Raw genomic sequence first — 15,707 nt, 5'->3', positions numbered from 1 at the left:
GGGGGAGGGCAAGAGAGGGAAGGGGAAGGGAGGAAGCAAGGACAAACTGCGAATCTTTTTTGATCCGTTACTTCCAGAAGCTGTATGCCTCCTCGGAATAGTGGAGGGTATGTCAGAGTATGTAATTAGTAATCAAAGGTTTGAAGCTCTAGATTTAGACTCGATTTGGCTTTAAGTCCCTCTCAGTTTTGTAGTCTTGGGCAATTTCTTCTCTTACTCTGCTTTCCTTTTCTACAAAATGAGTCTGATAGAGGATTTGAATATTAAATGAAATAATCTGAACCGCCCTTGGAACAATGTCTGGCATGGTCAGCACTCAATATTAAAGCTTGTTATTGCTATTTATTATTTGTGTAATTACTTGTCCGAGGCTGGATCACTCCAGCACCCACCCTGGGGCCAGCCCCTTGTTTCGCCCTCCGCTCTCCCATTGGTTGAGACAGCTCAGCACTCCCACCAATCCGCTTGGCTCAAGAGAGAGCAGCCGAAAGGGCAGAACCAATGGGCGCAGGAGTTACCGTATCCCGGATACGGTGTAAACAGTGGTGGCTCTGCCCGCCCAGCAGCCAGGGACCTTAGGGTAACCGTTGCAGACCCTGGCCTGGGTCAGGTGTTGGCTGCCCCCGGCCGGCTGAGAAATATCTGGGCCATGGCACAAGGCCGGGAGCGAGATGAAGTCCACAACGTCGCCCTTGACGCGTCCCTGTCCGTGAGGTGCGGCGTCCCTGCGACTGACTCCTCTCGCGGAAATTCTTCCCTCAGAACTACAACCTCTCCCTACCCTTTGCTTCCTCTTGTCCTGTAGACGTGCCGTCCCACAAATTCGACCTCTTCTTCAGCCACCAACGCCTTCCTGCAGACTTCTTTCTCTGTGACTTCGCTCCCCTCATTTCCTTACTCAATGACAACAGTTCCATCTCTTTTTACTCCTCCTTGCCCCCCACAACTCACCTCCCACCCCCTACCCCGCCGCTGTCTTACCCAGTACTGCTCTCCTACACTCTTAATTTCTGCCTCCTCTTTCTAACTATTACCTTCAATAGCCTTTTCCTTTCATGTATGTTCCCCACCGCCCACACCCATCCCAGTGACAGCCCTCTTTCCATCCTAATGGTCTTTGGTGATTTTCTCCGTACTTAGGACCATCAGTCCCTTCCTTCTCTCTCCTATCCACCGACTCTGGATTTGTTTGCACCTGTAGTGGCCTTTGAAAAACATAAAACGCTGCGCAGGTGTAAGTTGGCATTGCTTTTCTTCCACATTCTGGAGTGTTAATTGCACTGTGTTCCACACAGCATCCTTCACCGGTCCTGGCTGTACTCCCTATTCCCTTGAAGCTTCTGTCTGAACCAGTGTCCTTCTCTGGTCCTCTCCATCATCCTTAAGCCTATCTTTAACATTTAAATAGAGGTAGACTCTCCCCTCATTTCAGACTCTCGTCTTTGTCTTCTTCCTCTAGCTTAACATTCACCACACACTCCTTACTTAAAAATATATTACTTTTGTGTTCTAACCTTTTCATTAATGTCTACTTCTTTTAATTTGTGCATTTATCTCTAGTTTTAGATCTAAAACATAGCTGCACACACCCCATCTTAGTAAAGAAGCAATTTTCCTATTTGGCTCCGAACCACTAAGCAGGCTCTCTCTCTTTTTTTATTTTAACTTTTCATTTTATATTGGAATATAGCTGATCAACAACCTTGTGATAGTTTCAGGTGGATCCAGGCTATCTTATTTAAAGCTTTTTTAAACATTTATTTTTTAAATCAAAACTAGTTTTAAAGGTAAGGCCGAGGATGCACCTGTTTTCTATTAGGATCAAGCTCTTTTTGCTCTCTCTTGTTTTTACTTTTTCTTTTCCATGCATACAAGACCTCAGAAATCCTTCTGGGATTTTCTCAGAAGGAAGATTTTCTTTGAGGTGTGAACAGAGGTTGTGCTTCACTAGAAAACTCTCTGAAGAAGATTCTCAAGACCTGTGAAACTTTAGGTCTACACTAAAGTTTCTTTAGTGCCTGAGCTGGAACTGGTCTCACAGCAACCTTGTGTGTTCTTTCATCTGAGAGATGGTTTGGGGAAGAAAGGGGGTGAAAAGAGAATAGATGAGTTTCAAAACTGTTCATGATCTATTGTTTGCTTTGTTTAAAACAGAAAGAAAAAGTATTTGAAATGTATTCTATTCTATTGATGTGACCTATTTTTTCCCAAAGATGGGTGCAAGGATTCCCCAAGCAGAATGTTCATTTTGTCAACGACAGCACCATTTGCTACCCTTCTGGGAATTTCGTAATATTTATCAATATTGAAACCAAGAAAAGAACTGTACTCCAGTGTATGAATGGAATTGTGGGCGTCGTGGCAACTAACATTCCTTATGAAGTTGTGGCTTTTTCTGATCGACGGCTAAGACCACTCATATACATATACAACTTTCCTGGATTAACCAGAAGGACCAAATTAAAAGGTATCTTACAAGACCCTTCCTCTGACATGACTGAAATATTTTGTCTTAAGAGGTGACCAGATCTAGCTCTTATACATGAAAGTTTTTTTCTTTCTTTCCTTTTTTTGGAAAGATTGTTTTTTCAGTTTTGGTGGTTTTCGTTTTGTTTTTTAGGAATACACATTTATAAGGAAGGAAACAGGGGGATCACTGAGAATTTAATTAAGTAGGATAGAGCCTTGCTACTCAATATGTGTTCTCCTTACCATCAACATTGCATCACCTAGGATGCTTGTAAATGCAGAAACTCTGCTCTCATCCAATACCTACTGAACTGTAATCTACACTTTAACCAGATTCCCTAGGTGATTCATATGTACATTAAACTTGAAAGGTGCTGGATTAGAATACTCCATTATAGCAGTAAATGCTGTTTGTAAACCTTTTTCAGAACAATATTTTCTTTCCTTATGATTTATTGAAAATCTAACTGAATGGATATCATATAACTTCTAAAGGATAAGTCTCTGAGCCTCAATTTCCTTATGCATGAAATGAAGATAATGGTATCTTCTGTTAACAAATGAAATTATATATAACATATAATTGCATAATATATAATGTCTGTGAAAATATATGTATATATATGTGTATATATATATATATATCTCACACGTTTTTTAGTCATGTCTGACTCTTGCAACCCCATGGACAGTACACTAGGCTCCTCTGTCCATGGAATTTCCCAGGCAAGAATAGTGGAGTGGATTGCCGCTTCCTTCTCCATATGTCATATATACAATGTCAATCAATGTTTCCTGCCATTTGAGTTATTATTAACTCATTCATAGACACAACTGTCACAGACTGGCCTACTGCACATTGGGAACTATCCTCAGGCATATCTTGTTCTATTATGCTTTGCTTTATTGTGCTTTATAGATACTGTATTTTTTAAAGATTGAAGGTTCATTGCAGCCCTGCATTGAGCCAGTCTACTGGCACCATTTTTACGACAAGTATTTGCTCACTTCGTGTCTCTGTGTCACATTTTAGTAGTTGTTACAATTTTTCAAGCTATCTCATTATTATAACATTTGTTGTAATGATCAGTGACCTATTCAATAGAATACAGTTACTATTGTATTTGTTTTGGGGTGCCACAAACTACACCCATATAAGATGACAGACTTAATCTCTAAATCCTTTGTTATGTGCTGACTGTTCCACTAGCAACCATTCCCCTGTCTCTCTCTCTCCCTCCTCAGGCCTCTCTATTTCTTGAGACACAGCAATATTGAAATTAAGCCCATTAATAACCCTACAATATTGAAATTAAGCCATTAATAACTTCCCTGGTAGCTCAGTGGTAAAGAATCTGTTTGCAACGCAGGAGGCACTGGAGATGTGGGTCGATCCCTGGGTAGGGAAGATCCCCTGGAGGAGGAAATGGCAACCCACTCCAGTTTTCTTGCCTGGAGAATCCCATGGACAGGAGTCTGGCAGGCTACAGTCCATAGTCTCTCAAAGAGTCGAACACAGATGAAACAACTGAGCATACAGCACAATAACCCTACAATGGCCTCTAAGTGTTCAAATGAAAGGAGGAGTCACACACCTCTCCCTTTAAATCAAAAGCTAGAAATAATTAACCTCAGTGAAGAAGACATGTCAAAAGCCAAGAGCAGTCAAAAGCGAGGCCTCTTGCACCAAATAGTCAACTAAGTTGTGAATGCAAAGGAAAAGTTCTTAAAGGAAATTCAAAGTGAACACAGATATAAGAAAGCAAAATAGCATCATTGATGATATGGAGAAAGTTTTAATGATCTGTATGAGATGGCTGGATGGCATCACCGACTCGATGGACATGAGTCTGAGTGAACTCCAGGAGATGGTGATGGACAGGGAGGCCTGGCGTGCTGCGATTCATGGGGTCGCAAAGAGTTGGACACAACTGAGCAACTGAACTGAACTGAACTGAACTGATGAGCAAATAGCCTTAAATTCCCTTAAGCCAAAACCTATTCAAAAGCCAGGCCCTAACTCTTCAGTTCTATGAAGACTGAGAGAGCTGAGGAAGCTGCAGAAGAAAAATTCAAAGCTATCAGTTCATGAGGTTTAAAGAAAGAAGTTATCTCCATAATATAAAAGTGTAAGGTGAAGCAACAAGTGCTGATGTAGAAGCTGTAGGAAGTCATTCAAAAGATCTTGCTAAGATAATTAATAAAGGTGGCTAGACTATGGAACAGATTTTAACTGTATTTAGATAAATCAGCTTTGTACTGGAAGAAGATGTCTTCTAGGACTTTAATAGAGAGAAGAGGTCAATTCAGTTCAGTTGCTCAGTCGTATCCGACTCTTTGCGACCCCATGAACCGCAGCACACCAGGCCTCCCTGTCCATCACCAACTCCCGGAGTTCACTCAGACTCACGTCCATCGAGTCAGTGATGCCATCCAACCATCTCATCCTCTGTCATCCCCTTCTCCTCCTGCCCTCAATCTTTCCCAGCATCAGGATCTTTTCAAATGAGTCAGCCCTTCGCATCATGTGTCCAAAGTATTGGAGTTTCAGCTTCAACATCAGTCCTACCAATGAACACCAAATGATCTCCTTTAGGATGGACTGGTTGGATCTCTTTGCAGTCCAAGGGACTCTCAAGAGTCTTCTCCAACACCACAGTTCAAAAGCATCAATCCTTCGGCACTTCGCTTTCTTTATAGTCCAACTCTCACATCCATACATGACGACTGTAAAAACTATAGCCTTGACATGGACCTTTGTTGACAAAGTAATCTCTCTGCTTTTGAATATACTATCTAGGTTGGTCATAACTTTCCTTCCAAGGAGTAAGCGCCTTTTAATTTCATGGCTGCAATCACCATCTGAAGTGATTTTGGAGCCCCCCAAAATAAAGTCTGACACTGTTTCCACTGTTTCCCCATCTGTTTGCCATGAAGTGAAGGGACCGGATGCCATGATCTTTGTTTTCTGAATGTTGAGCTTTAAGCCAACTTTTTTTACTCTCCTCTTTCACTTTCATCAAGAGGCTCTTTAGTTCTTCTTCACTTTCTGCCATAAGCGTGGTGCCATCTGCATATCTGAGGTTATTGATATTTCTCCCGGCAATCTTGATTCCAGCTTGTGCTTCCTCCAGCCCAGCGTTTCTCATGATGTACTCTGCATATAGGTTAAATAAGCAGGGTGACAATATACAGTGTTGACGTATTCCTTTTTCTATTTGGAACCAGTCTGTTGTTCCATGTCCAGTTCTAACTGTTGCTTCCTGGCCTGCATACAGGTTTCTCAAGAGGCAGGTCAGGTGGGTCTGGTATTCCCATCTCCTTCAGAATTTTCCACAGTTTACTGTGGTCCACACGGTCAAAGGCTTTGGCCTAGTCAATAAAGGAGAAATAGATATTTTTCTGGAACTCTTTTGCTTTTTCCATGATCCAGCGGATGTTGGCAATTTGATCTCTGGTTCCTCTACCTTTTCTAAAACCAGCTTGAACATCTGGAAGTTCACAGTTCACGTATTGCTGAAGCCTGGCTTGGAGAAATTTAAGCATTACTTTACTATCGAGTGCTGCTGCTGCTGCTAAGTTGCTTCAGTCATGTCTGACTCTGTGCGACCCCATAGGTGGTAGCCCACCAGGCGATGAGTGCAATTGTGTGGTAGTTTGAGCATTTTTTGGCATTGGCTTTCTTTGAGATTGGAATAAAACTGACCTTTTCCAGTCCTGGAAAAGTCCTGGCCACTGCTGAGTTTTCCAAATTTGCTGGCATATTGAGTGCAGCACTTTCACAGTATCATCTTTCAGGATTTGAAATAGCTCAACTGGAATTCCATCACCTCCGCTAGCTTTGTTTGTAGTGATGCTCCCTAAGGTCCACTTGACTTCACATTCCAGGATGTCTGGCTCTAGGTGAGTGATCACACCATCGTGATTATCTGGGTCGTGAAGAACTTTTTTGTACAGTTCTTCTGTGTATCCTTGCCACCTCTTCTTAATATCTTCTGCTTCTGTTAGATCCCTACCATTTCTGACCTGACAGAATGTGGTCCACTGGAGAAGGGAATGGCAAACCACTTCAGTATTCTTGCCTTGAGAATCCCATGAACAGTATGAAAAGGAAAAATGATAGGACACTGAAAGATGAACTCCCCAGGTTGGTAGGTGCCCAACATGCTATTGGAGATCAGTGGAGAAATAACTCCAGAAAGAATGAAGAGATGGAGCCAAAGCAAAAACAATACCCAGTTGTGGATGGGACTGGTGATAGAAGCAAGGTTCAATGCTGTAAAGAGCAATATTGCATAGGAACTTGGAATGTTAGGTCCATGAATCAAGGAAAATTGGAAGTGGTCAAACAAGAGATGGCAAGAGTGAACATTGACATTCTAGGAATTAGTGAACTAAGATGGACTGGAATGGGTGAATTTAACTCAGATGACCATTAAATCTACTATTGTGGGCAGGAATCCCTTAGAAGAAATGGAGTAGCCATCATAGTCAACAAAACAGTCCAAAATGCAGTACTTGGATGCAGTCTCAAAAATGACAGAATGATCTCTGTTCATTTCCAAGGCAAACCATTCAATACCAGGGTAATCCAAGTCTATGCCCCAACTAGTAATGCTGAAGAAGCTGAAGTTGAACAATTCTATGAAGACCTATAAGACCTTGTAGAACTAACACCCAAAAAAGATGTCCTTTTCATTATAGGGGACTGGAATGCAAAAGTAGGAAGTCAAGAAACACCTGGAGTAATAGGCAAATTTGGCCTTGGAGTACAGAACGAAGCAGGACAAAGGCTAATAGAGTTCTGCCAAGAGAATGCACTGGTCATAACACCCTCTTCCATCAACACAAGGGAAGACTCTACACATGGACATCACCAGATGGTCACCACCGAAATCAGATTGATTATATTCTTTGCAGCCAAAGATGGAGAAGCTCTATACAGTCAGCAAAAACAAGACCAGGAGCTGACTGTGGCGCAGATCATGACCTCCTTATTGCCAAATTCAGACTGAAATTGAAGAAAGTGGAGAAAACCGTTGGACCATTCAGGTATGTCCTAAATCAAATCCCTTATGACTATACAGTGGAAGTGAGAAATAGATTTAAGGGGCTAGATCTGATAGACACAGTGCCTAATGAACTATGGATGGAGGTTCATGACATTGTACAGGAGACAGGAATCAAGACCATCCCCAGGAAAAAGAAATGCAAAAAAGCTAAATGGCTGTCTGAGGAGGCCTTACAAATAGCTGTGAAGAGAAGGGAAGCGAAAAGCAAAGGAGAAAAGGAAAGATACACCCATTTGAATGCAGAGTTCCAAAGAATAGCAAGGAGAGATAAGAAAGCCTTCCTCAGTGATCCATGCAAAGAAATAGAGGAAGATATCAGTACCTGGTTTCAAAGCTTCAAAGGCAGGCTGACTCTTGCTGGAGATAAATGCAGCTTGTGACTTGACGTTGACGCCAATGCTCACTTACCATTTTGAAAATCTAGAGCTCTTAAAAGTTATGGTAAATCTACTCTGTGTGTACTCTACAAATCCCGTTATCTCTACTCTACACATCCTGGATGAGAGCATATCTATTTACAGCATGTTTTACTAAATATTTTAATATTCAGTAAAATATTTAATGTTTAATAATTTAATATTTCACTATTGAGACTACTGCTCAGAAAAGAAATTCCTTTCAAAATATTACTGCTCATTGACAGTGCAGCTGGTCACCTAAGGGTTCTGATGAAGATGTACAATGAGATTAATGTTGTTTTCATGCCTGATAACACAACATCCCTTCTGCAGCCTGTGGATCAAGGAGTAACTTCTCCAGTCAAGTCTTATTGTTCAAGAAATATATTTTGTAAGACTGTAGATGCCGTAGGGAGTGACTCCTTTAGTAGGTCTGGGCAAAGTATTAATAGATTGAAAACCTCTAAAAAATATTCACTGTTCTAGATGCAATTAAGAACATTTGTAATTCGTTGAAAGAGGTCAAAATATCAATACTAATAGGTATTTGAAAGGAGTGGATTCCAACCCTGATGGGTGACTGAGCAGTTCAAGACTCAAAAAAAAAAAAAAAAAGACTTTAGTGGAGGAAGTCATTGCAGATGTGGTGGAAATAGCAAGAGAACTAGAATGAGAAGTGGAGCCTGAAGATGTGACTGAATTGCTGCACTCTCATTGTAAAACTTAAACAGAGGAGGCGTTTCTTTTCACGGATGAGCTAAGAAAGTGGTTTATTGAGTTGGAATCTATTTCTGGTGACAATGCTATGAGGTTGTGGAAATGACAAGAAAGGGCCTAGAATGTTACATAAACTTGGTTGATAAAGTGATGGTAGAGTTTGAGAAGACTGACTTCAGTTTTGAAAGGAGTTCTACACTGGGTAAAATGCTATCAAACAGCACTGCCTGCTACAGAGATATCATTCATGAAAGGAGGAGACTTTGACGTGGCAAACTGCATTGTTGTCTTACTGTAATTACCACAGCCACCCAGCCTTCAGCAATCACTTCCCCAATCAGTCAGCAGCCATTAACATCTAGGCAAGTCCCTCCACCAGCAAAAAGATTGTTATTTACTAAAGGCTCAAATGATGCTTAGCATCTTTTGGTAATCTCTTCTCCAGGGGATCGTCCCAACCCAGGGATTGAACCCAGGTCTCCCACATTGCAGGCAGATTCTTTACAGTCTGAGTCACCAGGGAAGTCCAAGAATACTGGAGTGGGTAACCTATACCTTCTCCAGCAGATCTTCCCAACCCAGGAATTGAACCAGAATCTCCTGAATTGCAGGTATATTCTTTACCAGCTGAACTATCAAGGAAACCCCATCTTTTGGTAATAAAATATTTTAAAATTAAGAAAGGTACATTTTAAAAACATAATTCTATTGCACACTTACTAGACTACAGTATAGTTTAAATATAACTTTTATATGTACTGGGAAACCAAAAATATCTTGTGACTTTCTTTATGCAAGATTTGCTTTATTGCACTGGTCTGAAGCCAAACCCATAATCTCCAAAGTATGGCAGTACATGAATGTAACTACCCTTCTTCTTTAAAATTTCCCCAAGCTTTATTATTTGGCTGTTGCCCTGTTCAAGCAATGAAAGTTAATTCAAACCAATAGCCAGCATTCACATTAAATAATGAAACTCTAAAAGCATTTACAATTAAGTTAGGACTAAGTCACTGAGGATACCTGTTGTTACCACTAATATTAAAACCAACTTGGAGTTTCCAGCCAATGCAACATAATATGAAACAGAAAAATTACACCTATGGAAAAGGAATTAGTAGATAATAGTGTGCTAAGACTAATAAAATAATGCCAGTAATATGCTGATTTCAAAATAAATATCCATGCAATTGGAAGATTTAAATGCTTAGGAATGCTTCAAAGAAGAAATATGACTGACCTCAATGAAGAAAAACATAAAAGTCACTGATATAAAATATTTAAACACAAAGAAGCATATTTCTGCATGAAAATTATAGTTATTATAACTATATTTCTCATATTCTTCACAGAATGTAAATCATAGGTTTATCATGTTTTAGAGAGCCAGGAGTACTTAAATAAATGTTCTTCCAGAACAAAAAGTAGAGAATGAGAATAATTTGAAAGAGGTTGATGCCAAGGCCAAGGGCCCTCTTAGCATAATGGTGCTATAGACAGGTAGACTGTGGTATTGGTATAGGGATCATTCCATCAGTGGAAGAGTTGAAGGCTGGGGACAGGGTCTAGGATCTATAAAGCTAAGTATATGATGAAGATGCTTCCAGACATGTACACACAGACACAATAGATGATCTGGATTATTCAATGATGGTGTTAAGAAAACTTATTAGAACGAAAGTATCAAGTTATGTACTCATTGTTATACTGTACACCAAAACTTATATCAAACAAAAATAAGAGCTCATTATAAACAACAAACCCGTCAAAAAGTAGAAAATATGTGGTGGAAAATTGAAATAATTTGAGGATGGAAGAGAACTTTTCACATAAAGGGTGCAACTTAGAATAGACATATTTTTGATTACATACAAATTTAAAGCTTGGGAACACCTAAAATACCATAAAAATTAAAAAGCAAACAACAAAGTGAGGAAAATATTTGAACAAATATGACCAAGTATTTTCAGACCATTTATGAACTGATAAGGAAAAAAGACAGATATTCTGATAGAGCAGTGGAAAAAGAACTTGTCCAAACCACAAGACTAGCAATGTCCAAAAGCATAAAGTCTTCTGTCTCAATATTCATTTTATTTATTTTTCAACATTCATTTATAAGAGTTTCTTAAACTGAGATGAAGTTTTTCTGCTTATCAAGGTCACAATTATTTAAAAGCTTATACTTGCTAGGCAGAGTGTTAAATTGATAACATTTTTGTTATTGTTGTTGAAGGTAGAGGTAAAAAGTGATACAAAGACAGGAATGTAAAGAAGACAAACATAGAAGGCAAAGCTTGCATCTATGGAACCACACTGAGGAGCAGCAGCTAAAGGAGGGGAAACCAGAGCCTCACATATAAGGAAGGCAGAAGCAGATACTTCCCTGTATTAGCATCCTCACTATGCACATTTTAAACATGTTGCTAAGACTTTTAAAGTCATGTTTCATTTCTTGCAGCTGCAGGTACAAATGAGAAAAGAACTTTTTTAGCTGTTCTAAAGACCGAAAGATACTAAGCTAAGGGCCAGATATGACCTACGGGGCAGAGATATGGAAGCAAGCTAGAATTATGGCAGCTCTTCAAGGTTTTTCAAGTTGTTTGAATGAATAACTTTTCTAATTACCATGTTTTGTGTATTTATTCTTGGGCCATTTCAAGTCACATGGGGACGTACATGGTGTAGTGTACTCAATTTTGCACTGGAGTCATGAGACAGAGACCTCATGGCTTAATTCACTCTAAAATCTTTTTAAAATGGATCTTAACTTTGCTCATAACTTTCTATTAATAGTGTTAGATGTCAGTCAAGACATCTCTTATTCTAGGGGCCAAAGCTTTTGAATTATGTAAAAATTATTAAATAAGGGAAATTAAACGATAAGACTATGGTTAATCTGAACATGATTAAATCCTTATGATGGGTTTTTATATTACAGGCAACGTTCTCCTAGACTACACTTTACTTTCCTTCAGTTACTGTGGCACCTACCTGGCTAGTTACTCCTCCCTTCCAGAATTTGAACTGGCCCTCTGGTAAGTTGCAGCCTCCTGCAGAATTCTTTTCTTTGGGTCCCATTTTAATCTTGTCCTTCTAGATTGTATCAAAGGACATCTACATGAAAAATCTGGAACAAGGAAAAGTGGAATAGATAACAGTCCTAAGCATTAGCTTAATATAATCACCACTTTCAGGCAGCAAATTGGCAGGGCAAAAGCTAACAGATTAATTATTGTCGTTCTCTTCTTATTAATGTGTTATAATATTCCTTTGTCAGGTAAAGAATTCATGGATAATTACATAAAGTTTTATCCTTTCTTAAATCATATGATACCTTTGAATTATTTTATACTTTCCAATAATGTTGAAATTAAGATGTCTCTATATTAGAGCTCAGTTTGAAGTAATTATTTTTAGGGACATTAGAACAATTATATGTTCAGAGAGTAGAACATCATACCCCATTTTCCAGCTGTAAAGAAAATACTTGTTAATAAGACACATGTCTGGTCTTTGCTGGGTCACTTCATGTGGCCACCTTCAAGATGCACTCACCGTTCTATCCATAATATAGACTCCTTCTGGGGTAAATCTGTCTTATTAAGGTGAAATATGGAATGTTCCAAAGATGATTGAGAATACCCCTTACATACCAGCTTTTCTCGGGGCTTCTGTGGTGACTCAACTGTTAAAGAAGCCACCTGCCAATGCAGGAGATGCAAGAAATTTGGATTCAGTCCCTGGGTAGGGAAGATCCCCTGGAGAAGTAAATGGCAACCCACTCCAGTATTCTTGCCTGGAAAGTTCCATGGACAGAGGAGCCTGGTGGGTGTTGGTCCATAGGGTTGCAAAGAGTTAGACATCACTGAGTGCTCACACACACACGCACACCAGCATTTCTCATGGAAGAATGTAATAATCTAGATTCAGAGAACAACATTTCGTTTATGTAGAGTTACTTAAAAAAAAATAAAACTTTACTGAGATATGATTGATGTATAATAAGCTATATATATACAACTTGATGACTTCTGACTTATTCATGAAACCAGGATGATGAATATATCCATAATCTCCAAAAGTTTTCCGGTGCTCCTTCGGATCCAGGTGTGCCACACATACATGTGGCTTCCCAGGGTAAAGCATCCACCTGGCAATGCGGGGGACTCCGGAGACTCAGGGTTGATCCCTGTGTTGGGGAGATCCCCTGGAGAAGGAAACAGCAACCCACTCCAATATCATTGCCTGGGAAACCCCGTGGACAGAGAAGCCTGATGGGCTACAGCCCATGGGGCCTCACAGAGTCTGCCATAGCCCATGGGGCCTCACAGAGTCTGCCATAGCCCATGGGGCCTCACAGAGTCTGCCATGACTGAGCGATTGGGCACGCATACCTGTATACCATTGCTTCCCTGCCTTCACCCCTGGGGAACCAGTGGTGTGTTTCCTCTCACTCTGAGTTAGCTTGCATTTTATAGAATTGCATATACATTATATGCTATTTTTTTTAATCTGACTTCTTCCATGCTGCACAGTTATTTTTAAATTCTCCCACGCTGCTGTGTGTTTCAATAGCTCATTCCTTTGTATTCCATGGTATATAGCACAATCTGTTTACTCACTCACCTCTTAATGATCGTTTTAGTTTGCTAGGGCTGCCATTAACAAAGTACCACAAACTGAGTGGTTTAACCACAAAAATTTACTGTCTCAGTTCTGGAGGGCAGAAATCTGAGATCAAGGTGTCAGCAGGATTGATTCCTGCTGAGCTATGATGGAGAATCTGTTCCTGACTGTGAATAACTGTCCTCGTGTTCACATGGTGTTCTCCTTGTTTGTATGTCTGCCTCTTAATTTCCCCTTTTATAAGGCTACTAATCATATTGGAGTTGGGCCACACTAAATGACTTCATTTCATTTAGGAAAGACCCTCCTTCCAAATAAGGTCACACTCTGAGATACTGAGGGTAAGGACTTTAACCTATGAATTGTAGGAGACACAAATACATCCATAACAATGCTTAAAAGATGAGTAGGAATGAGATTTGTGAAGAGAAGGAAGAAGATTCTAAGCAGAGAAAAGGCATGCACAAAGGCCATGAGGTCAGAAAATATGGCAAATTTGAAGATTTCATTAAGAGGTCGTAATGCCATAAACAAGAGACCAGCCATGAGAGGCAAGCCCAAAGGGACAGTGTGAGGCCAGTGTGTGGTCAGCCTTGTAAATATGAGACTGTGGAGTTTATCATCCAAATCTGGACACTTGTGAGAATGAAAGGGGTATGTTATTAATAATTAATGCAAAAGGATACTCATCCTCTGTATAAGTCATGCAAGTTGGCACATCCTTTATCATAGAGGCAATGGGAGTCTATTAAGGACTTTTACCAGGGATGTGAAAATAACATGATCAGTCTGCATATAAAGATCTTCTGGTCACATCAAGGAGGGACCATCAATTAGGAGGCTTTGGTGGTCCAGATGAGAGATAGTCGTGGCATGGACTAGAATAGTGAGCATAGGGATGCAGGAAAATGGAGATATTTGGGAGGTGTTTAGGAGGCAGCACCATTGGGCTTGGTGACTGACTGAATGTTGGGCATGGTGCTGAGCGAGAGGGACAGTTGAGGGTTTTACCCAGAGTTGTGACTTGGTAAACTTGGGGATATGATGGTGCTTTTCAGAAAGATATAGAAGGCTTGGGTGGAGGGAGGTTGGAAGAGGCGACTGGGGAAGATGAGTTGGGACAAGCTGAGTTGAGGGTGCCTGAGATAAAGAAATGGTGATGTTTAGTTGGCAGTTGATATATCAGTTAGGATTAAGGTTCAGTTGCTGCTACAGAAACCCAAATCACCCTAAAGAGATAATGTAAACAAGACAGGAGGTTTTTTTCTCCCGTGTAGCAGTTTGGGTATGAGCAGCCTGTGGCTGATCTGGTGGCTTACCGGTGTCTGGGATCTGTCTCCCCTATTCTGTTGCTCTCGCACTCCTAGGGTGTTGCCCTCATCTCTAGTCTAAAGTGGGGCACCAGCCATGTATTTCTGGGAGCCGCATGGAAGGGAAAAGCATAATGGGGAGAGAACAAACCTTTGTTGGACACAAAGCGTGGGAACTGCACGCATCACTACCACTTAGAGCCCACTGGCCACCTTGGTCACAAGCCACATGGAGCTACAAAGCCTGCTGGGAAATATGGTCCTCACTGTGGATGACCATGTACCTGCTTAGAAACTAGGGGATTCTGTTACTAGGAAGGAGAAACAGAGAATAGACTTTGAGAGACGCAGTTTGCCTCTGTCCTAGATAGCTAGGACCAGAGCTCAGGAGAGAGTGCTGGAGGTTAACATTTGGGAGTTGTTAGATTAGTAGTCAGAGTGCTCAAAGTGGATAGAGCCCCTACAAGAGAACCTTTAACAGAACCTAGAGGAACGCCAATAAAAGGGGCTGAAAGGGGAAAAGGGCCTCATAGGACATTCAGAAGGAGCAGTCATGAAGCGAGGACGGACAGAGGCATGGAGGCTCCAAAACGCACCTGAGCTTGGATTCTGAAGAAAGCAGAGCCTGAGGCAGAAACTCACATGCCCCTTCTTTAGGAGAGAGTACAGTTCCAGGAAGGAGGCAAGCTAGAAAGGGGGAGGGAGGGAAGGAAGAGAGCCAATGTGAGCACACATGAATTCACTGGGCACCACTTAGCTGCTCTGTCCCACAGGTGGTCTTTTGAGAGGCCGTGTGGAATACTGTGAACATGGACAGTCCCTGGGCTATGACACAAAGGGCTGCGAAGGGGAGAGGAAGATATGGGAACTTGCCCACCACTCCTGTTACCCCATCAATCAAAAGTCCCCTGCACAGGGTATTAACTCCGCCCCACTTTCAGACTTAGTGCAACCTGAGGCTCTGGGTGTGTAGAGCAGGCATGAGATGAGGTGCAAGCAAAGTGGGCCCATGAAGTTAGTTGAAACCTATGCAGTTAGACAGCCACCAAGTCAGCTAGGCAGAACAGGTGATCCAGGGCCCAGAAACAGCATGCGGCTGACAGCGGTTTCAC

General features: G+C 41.0%; 1 protein-coding gene across 1 annotated transcript in view; it reads left to right on the top strand.

Annotated features, from left to right (window-relative positions):
- The first annotated feature begins 649 nt into the window (after positions 1-649).
- CFAP43 (cilia and flagella associated protein 43) overlaps positions 650-15,707 on the top strand; it is a 100,373-nt gene continuing 85,315 nt past the window's right edge. Inside the window, exons 1-3 of the mRNA XM_068961695.1 lie at positions 650-714; positions 2,214-2,467; positions 11,598-11,694. Coding sequence (XP_068817796.1) covers positions 650-714; positions 2,214-2,467; positions 11,598-11,694 — 416 coding nt within the window. The remainder of the gene's footprint in view (positions 715-2,213; positions 2,468-11,597; positions 11,695-15,707) is intronic.

This window comes from Capricornis sumatraensis, chromosome 23 (assembly GCF_032405125.1).
Source record: "Capricornis sumatraensis isolate serow.1 chromosome 23, serow.2, whole genome shotgun sequence".
NCBI classification, from domain to species: Eukaryota; Metazoa; Chordata; class Mammalia; order Artiodactyla; family Bovidae; genus Capricornis; species Capricornis sumatraensis.
This window is presented reverse-complemented; position numbering and strand designations above follow the sequence as displayed.